This window comes from Nelumbo lutea, chromosome 2 (assembly GCF_056320005.1).
Source record: "Nelumbo lutea isolate HS-2025 chromosome 2, American lotus-T2T, whole genome shotgun sequence".
In the NCBI taxonomy this organism is placed as follows: Eukaryota; Viridiplantae; Streptophyta; class Magnoliopsida; order Proteales; family Nelumbonaceae; genus Nelumbo; species Nelumbo lutea.
Genome location: NC_142685.1, coordinates 18,881,734 through 18,889,887, shown reverse-complemented (window position 1 = coordinate 18,889,887; position 8,154 = coordinate 18,881,734). Strand labels below are relative to the sequence as shown.

At 37.2% G+C, this 8,154-nt stretch overlaps 1 protein-coding gene across 2 annotated transcripts; it reads left to right on the top strand.

The window, feature by feature from the left end:
• The first annotated feature begins 762 nt into the window (after window positions 1–762).
• LOC148868969 (vacuolar cation/proton exchanger 3-like) lies at window positions 763–6,529 on the top strand. Of its 2 annotated transcripts, none has more exons than XM_088973840.1 (12): window positions 763–1,147; window positions 1,269–1,336; window positions 1,462–1,490; window positions 1,574–1,770; window positions 1,890–2,102; window positions 4,851–4,982; window positions 5,087–5,203; window positions 5,299–5,352; window positions 5,436–5,552; window positions 5,720–5,810; window positions 5,920–5,984; window positions 6,067–6,529. In XM_088973840.1, the coding sequence occupies exons 1-11, from the start codon at window positions 866–868 to the stop codon at window positions 5,979–5,981; spliced, it is 1,362 nt and encodes a 453-aa protein (XP_088829966.1). In that variant the 5' UTR covers window positions 763–865; the 3' UTR covers window positions 5,982–5,984; window positions 6,067–6,529. The 2 variants fall into 2 exon arrangements, with proteins under 2 accessions (XP_088829966.1, XP_088829965.1); XM_088973839.1 differs by having other exon boundaries at window positions 765–1,147; window positions 6,072–6,529.
• Window positions 6,530–8,154: the final 1,625 nt, after the last annotated feature.

The window sequence follows — 8,154 nt, the reverse complement described above, 5'->3', positions numbered from 1 at the left end:
CTGAAGACACTGTCTTTAGAACGCTATTTGCTCCCACTCAGTTTTACTGAGTTTGCTGTTGGGTTACAAGCAAATTTGTTCCCATGATACAACAAAGCCTTGTGCGAGAATCTGTAACCAGCAAAGTTGAAGAGTCTCCAAAGAAACCTTATGTGAGATTGTAGCAGACTGGACTGAGAGAGAGAGAGATAGTGAATTTCGAAATTGTGTTTTTGGAGTCTGATTCATGCTCCTTAAATAACATGTGAAGAGGTATGAGGAAAATGTAGGTGCTGGTTTAGAGAAGGCTGTTAACTTTGAATTGTGCCTCTTGATCACACCCAGTCGAATCGTGACCGTTGATCTCATCAATGGTGATCAACGGTCATCAACGTACCAAAACCAGAACCGCCCATCACAAGCCACGCGGGTGCACCTCTAAAGCGCCTCATTGCACCACACACACGCGCGCACACGCGTGCGTGAGCGTTGCACGATATCAAATCCCCATACTCTCCTCAATAATTCTAAGGAGTGTAAATCAGCTTCTATTGAAAAATTGAAAACAAAACTTATAATTTTCCAATGTGGGACAAGTTCAAAACTGGGTTTTTGTAATAGAAAAACTGATTTTTTCAAACAAGTGTACAGGTGCAATTTCTATTCCAACAATTTGGAATCATTGAGTAGTCGATGCAAGAAGCTTCTTGGAAAGTGCCATGGAAAATTTTAATCACAAAAAACAAAAAAAAATCCTTCTCGTCAATGGCTTATACCGTTCTCTCTATAATAGTAGCATCATTCTCTTCCACACCAAAGATCTCCAGTCTAGTACATTCTTCTTCTTCTTGGTATTTGAATTGGTTGAGAGCTTACAACAAGCATCATGGCCTCAGAGGAGCAATGGCCATTAATGGAGAACAGCCATGGCAATGACAGCAGCCTCAAGGGGTCGAGCAAGGAGATTCGGCACGGGAGGACTGCGCACAACATGTCATCGTCGTCGCTGCGCAAGAAGTCGGACCTCAAGCTTGTCTCCAAGGTGCCGTTTCAACGTCTCAGACTGTACTTGGCAAACATCCAAGAGGTCATCCTGGGAACTAAGCTCTCCGTTCTCTTCCCAGCCATTCCTCTAGCGATTATTGCTGAATATTGCAAGTTTGGAAGAGTGAGTCCTGTTCCCTGATTTGGGTTTCTTTCTGATAGATGATCAATAACACATTATTTTTTTATTATTATTATTATTATTTTTATGGAATTAATGGTTTCTGCTGTTGTGACTGATACAGACTTGGATCTTTGCGTTGAGCTTGCTCGGCCTCACTCCACTTGCAGAGCGTGTCAGCTTTCTCACTGAGTAAGTTTGATCATCAACAACACTTAATCTAGTTTTCTGTAACTCCATATATATATATAATCTGATTAACAGCATTATCAACAGTATACTGATCATATATACTTTACCTAATCAATGATCTGCAGACAAATTGCATGCTACACAGGCCCAACAGGTAATGCCATTGCCATCTCATGTTTTTGAATTAAATATATATAAATCTGCTCTGATTGATATGGAATTAATTCTGTTTTCCAGTTGGGGGGCTTCTCAATGCAACATGTGGGAATGCCACAGAGCTCATAATAGCACTGTTTGCCCTTTACAAAAGGAAAATACATGTGGTGAAGAGCTCCCTTTTGGGTTCTATTCTCTCCAACCTTCTTCTTGTCCTTGGGACGTCTCTGTTCTGTGGAGGATTAGCTAATCTCAAAAAGGAGCAGAAATTCGACAGAGTAAGAACCAAACCGCTTAATGATCACAATTCACAAGCAAGGATATCGTTCTCGTTCTTGTCTTGATATCTGGGTTCGTTAATTTCGTTTGATCTTTATCATTGACATTGATTTTACAGAAGCAAGCCGACGTGAACTCGCTCCTTCTGTTGCTGGGTCTGTTGTGTCACATACTGCCATTGATATTCAGACAGGCCGCGAGTTCTGACATAGTGGCAGCAGTCTCAACTCTGCAGTTGTCGAGAGCGAGCGCCATTGTCATGCTGATAGCCTACGTTGCGTACCTCTTCTTCCAATTGAAGACCCATCGCCAGTTGTTCGAAGCACAAGAGGTGATTTAGAACATGGCTCTTTTTTCTCTTTTTCTATCAGATCTCCTGCCCACAGTAATCCTACCCACATCACACTACACATTCTACAAAACACGAACGTCTCCCCGTGAATGATGTAGATAGGGTAGATGATCCGAACCAAATCGTAATTTCTAGTTCTGCATAATTTCTACAAAACACGAACGTCTCCCCGTGAATGATGTAGATAGGGTAGATGATCCGAACCAAATCGTAATTTCTAGTTCTGCATAATTTCTATTTCGGATTGTTGTAGTCTTGTAGAGTTACGATAACGATTTGGTTCGGACCATTCCGTTCGGTTTCTTGAATTTTAGAAACTAAATCGTGAGCCGAAATATTTATTTTTATATATTTTATCTAATGTTAATATATAATGTATAATAATATAATATACAATAAAATAAACTTTCAAAACACTCTCATTCTAATCAAATTGATTTATGGTGATTAAAAGATAAATTTTAGTAGGCACTCCATTATAAGTACAGTGACTAAGCACTCAAGTGCTTACTCACATGGTGTCTGTTGGGCTTTGGGCTTGAAACAGGTTGGATCCAGAGAGGGCCCAGCCCGTCTTGATCCACATCACGTGGGGAGAGAAAAACGGGTTTCCTTTCCATGTCTGCTCTCATAACGTGGGTCCATGACCGATCCATTTATGCATATAACGTGGGTCCACAAGTTTTTTTCTTTTCTTTTTTTAAGGGAAATTATCAAAAACTCATGCATTTTTCTTAAACTCACCACAACTTTTCAAAATATCTATAACTCATCATGTCACTAATTTGACGTTAAAGAGACTAACGGCTGTTAGTATATTATCATTTTAACCTTCATAGAAAAATATAATATATATATATTTTTAATGTTTAGATATGAAAAAAGGAAAAAGTAAAAAAAAATATTTTCAAATATAAAATACATAGAAACACAGAAGTTGAAAAAAATATAAAAAAATTATAGCAAATGCACATAAAATAAAAAAAATATTTTCAATTTATAGAAACTATAGAAATTGAAAAACAAAATCAGAAAAAAATTGTAGAAAAAACACCAAAAATTATAGAAAAACACAGAAGTTGCAAATAAATAACAAAAAATACAGGAAATTTTGAAGATTGTAGAAAATAGAAAAAATGTAAAAAACAGAAATTATAACAAAACACAAAAATGTAAAAAAAAGAAAATTGAAAAATGAAAAAGACCCTTTTCCTCTAACTCGTCATTCAAGGGTGATTTGGTCATAAAATTTGTTATTTACGCTAAAGTGAACACCTCTGTTAAGAAACATTAACGGTGCACTAACGGAAAGTGAATTTTGAAAAACAAAAACTTATTGACATGGTGAGTTTTAGACGTTTTGAAAAGTTGTGGTGAATTTAAGAGAAATGCTGAAAACTCATGGTGAGTTTTAGACAATTTCCCTTTTTTTAATTATGAGTTAGAGGACTCTTGGCCTATCTATATGATATAGGTATGGTTATGGACTAGGGTCTGATTGGTTGAAAGTATCATACGCTGGAGAATATAAAAGCCATTTAATATTCATTATTGACCCCTCAATAATTGATATGCCATACAACGATAACATTTGAATTCATGATTGACCCCTTGATAATTTATACTTCCATACAATCATAACACATTCCTTGCAGCATTTTCCAAACTGAGCTCACATTCCATATGATGTGTGTGAGAATGAATTATTGGAGAGAGAGAGAGATTTGTGGTTTTATTATGTTAGAAGAATTGTGTTCAGTATCTCAAAATATCTGTATCAGTGCATTCAAATACCTAAATAATATATATGAATATATCGATATATAAATATTTTTAAAACTTTAAACATTCTAAAAAGTAAAAAAAAAAAAAAAAAACATAGTGAAGTATTGATGATATTGATCCGCTTGATATCTATTATCGAAATAAACTGGTAGCAAGGGTTTTCAATGGGATTCAAAGTCCAAAACCATGGAAACGTTCAATTTGTTTACATAATGGGATTGAATTAAGATACAAGCCTGATTAAGTTTTATAATATAGAATACTTATATTTTTATTTGTTTTCGATGATCAGATAGGATTCGGATGTTTGGATTTAAGTTTTTAAGAATCAGATAAGATTTGGATGTGGCTACAAGTTGAAGGTGATAGAAGGACCAGGGATAGAGGAAAAGGACTTGGGTGGAAGTATAATAACACACTTCGCAAGCAGGGAATCTAGCTCCACATTGGGAACATCTCTTCATAAATTTATGGGAGATATTCCCAATGGTTATATGCTATGTGCAGAGAATTTTTGCTTGTAGAAGATTCAGGCTCGATTCAAATGTGGTTGGATTTGATCCCATTACAACTTTAGTGACTCAAATGACTAAATTTAGAATCCAGATTTGAGTTTTTCCATGGTTTAAAAAACTGACCGAGAATGGAACTGTTTTGCCACTGATTCCTGGGCCAAACGGTCCAACCATCTGGTCTGAACCCCTTTGGACGGTTATAGGGTTCAAAACTGGACCCAGAGCCATGACTCTAGTTCCTGCATCAATCGGTCCGTCCAGTCCGGTTCGGTTTTCAAAACCATGATTTCTCCCTTAACTTATTTTTCCACCTCTTTGTTTCATTGTCCAGAAAATCAATACCCAATGAGTGTCTTAAGCTAATGAATATTGTGTGAGGTACTTGAGTGGATTGTAAAATCTAACTCATTCTTGTGAAATTAATCAGGATGATGAAGATGGTGATGATGTGACTTCTGAAGAAACACCTGTGATTGGATTCTGGAGTGCATTTGCTTGGTTGGCTGGAATGACAGCCCTCATAGCTATGTTATCAGAGTATGTTGTGGGTACAATTGAGGTATGCAAACTGTTTGATCTCTCTCTCTCTAGTTTCACTGGAAGAGCTTATTCATGCCTTGTCCAAAGTTGCTTAACCAAGCAATTTCTTTCCTTGTTCATCAGGCTGCATCAGATTCTTGGGGTTTGTCTGTAAACTTCATTAGCATAATCTTGCTACCAATTGTTGGAAATGCTGCAGAACACGCAGGTGCAATAATCTTTGCTTTTAAAAACAAGTTGGTAAGTGATTGCAGAGCTCCTTCAATTGGATATTTTTTTTCCTCTTATCCTTCCTGGGTTCCAAAGTTAACATCTCTTTACTTGGGCATTTGCAGGACATATCTTTAGGTGTTGCCTTAGGGTCTGCTACTCAGATTGCATTGTTTGTGGTGAGATACTTGGCCAAAATGTTGTTGGCTATTGATCCTTGTGAAATTGGAGCATCATTCTTATATAGATTACTCTGGTTCAGGTTCCTTTAAATGTCATCGTTGCATGGATATTGGGTATCAATATGGATCTTGATTTCAAGTTCCTTGAGACTTCTTCTCTTGTTTTAACAGTAATTATCACATCCTTCGCTTTACAGGTATGATCATCGATACTCCAAATTTGCCGATTTGGAAATTGATACATTGAACCTTGATAGAAATACACATTAGAAAGAAAGTAGAAAACTTTTCTCACCATTTTGAAGAAAACTAGCCACTTTCTAATTTCCTTTTAATACTAAACCAGCTGCATTGTGACTTACAGGATGGGGCCTCCCACTACATGAAAGGATTTATTCTTTTGCTCTGCTATGTGACTATTGGGGCCTGCTTTTTCGTTCTCAAAACGCCGCTTCGTAAGTAACAAGTTATAATGTAATTTGGGTTTACTGGAAATCTCAGATTGATCCATGGTTATCTGTCATTGCATCCCTAATTTGTATTCTTCTTTAACATTAATTCCAGACCAAACGAGCATCCCCAAGCTTGGAGTGGAATCATCATCTGCAGGAGTCTTGGCAGCTTAACAGGCAAGTATTTGTTCCTGCAGTCCATAGAGAAAAGCAGATAACGCACAGAGTTATCAACTTTCTAACATACAGCCAATCTCAGTGCAGGCTTTCAACTTTGGGGTTACTCCCTCATACCATGGCAAATTAAATGTCTCTCAAGAAGGGATAAGTTTTATCATTCTTTGATTTCTATTGGCTTTGCCAGTTCCTGAAGCATTCTGCAATTTACATTGTATTGTTAATAGAGGATTTTGTGATGAACCAAAAGCTCAAGTGAAGCTGCCATCGAAGTGGTGATAGACTGTGAAGACAAATGATACAATCCAATCCTGAAGAGGAGCAAAATACGCCACAGAATTCATGTATAGCTTCCTACATTTTGGTGTAGCATGGATTCTCCCTGTAGCTATTGCTTATTTTTGCTCAAGTAATACTAAATAGTATATAGGCTTGGTTTCGTTGTCTGGAGTACAGGGGAAATTTTCATTCTGATATTATTTTACTTGAGCAATTGCTTTGTTTATTTTTGAGTAATATTTAATAAATGAAAGAAGTTCTTATAATGGTATTCTTAAATTTTATCAAGTTGTACAGTTATTTGATCTTCTCAACTGGTTTAAATTGAAACCAAATAAAAGGGTGCATGATGTAAGTTGAACAGAATCAAAGCTTGTTGGTGATAGTTTAATGAATAAATTATTCATAGTCAGGGGTTCCATTTATGGAATTGCATAGCAGCAACAGGCAATGCCCATGATCAGGAAAATCTGATGCAGAGAAAAATCCAAAAATAGCATTCGACCCAGAATGGATTTTCTGAAAACGTTATTCTTACTCATGAAATCCCCTGGGATGAGCTTGGATGAGGTGGTGGGATTTGGATTTGGGCTCTTGAGAGGGGATTGAAGAGAAAATCATCTCTCCTTTCTTTGCTGTCTCCCATTATCAAGCAACCCTTTGAAGACCCAATGTCATATATCTTTTGGGAAACTGCTAGGGGACATTTAGCTTGTAATCCATGCCATCTGAAAGGCTAGGGCTGCATTTTCCATTCCTTATTTTAGGACTTGTCTCCTTTTTTTGCAGTTAAAATCTCAGAGTTTATAGGGGCATTTTAACATTAAAAAGGAGATAAGAAATTCAGGATCAAATGCAGCCTAAAACTAGTGGCAATTCAGATAAGAAATTCATGAATCCTGGGGTAAGATATACCCACCACAAGAACATTTCTCCAGGTCATCGTTGGAGGCATGTGTACGATGGCAATCACAAAGGATCTGGCATCAACCAAGTAAATGTTTGGCATTGATGCTGCAGATACAACACTGTTTCTGTTTTCAAACAAAATAAGATACCGTTTTCTGAAATGGCGCTGCTGATGTGTGGGTTGGAAGTACTGTTCTCTTAGAAAACAGTGTCTTTTTTTTGTTTGAAAATGTTGCTGCCAGGTAAGATGTTTCTTGGAGCAACAACAACACCTTCTATTTGGTACCAATGCTCCATATATGTTTTCAGCACTGGTACCCATTATAGGAAGTCCATGTCACTGCCACATCACGTCCCCATTGGCAGCAACGAGCTCTAACATGAGGAAACATCGAATTCAGTGTTGCTCCAAATCACGCCTTCTCGATTTTCAAGGCGTGGCTTGGAGCACCGTTTTTTATGGAAAACGGTTTCAAACATATTGTTGTTTCCTAGAGCACCATTTTTTCCAACGTGGCGCTGATGTGCCATTGTTTTCTGGAGCAACAACATCGATGCCAAACAGTGCTAAATGCCATTGGCCAACTGCCACGGTGCATTTATTGATATTTACTGCATATTAAATCCAGATCTCAACCAATTACATTAAATGGATTAAAACTTGAATTCCCAGCATTCCAATGAATTTTTTTGGGTGCCAAGCTGGTCCTCAGGCAAAATGCTCTGGACTTTAACTTGGTTTAGGTTTGGGTTGTAGCCTTGGATAACCTGAGCCCAAATCCTCCTTGACCCAATCTAAACTAGTATTACCACCTGATTGGTTGCCATTTTTATGATAGGGGTTGATTGGTTATTAGTTTTTTTTTTCAGTATCATGTTTCTCGGGATTGTTATATTAGAGTATATTTGTAGTATGTATATAATTAACTTTTTTTTTTGGAATTCGGAACTGGAATGGCTTATTCCCATAGTCTGTTTGGTT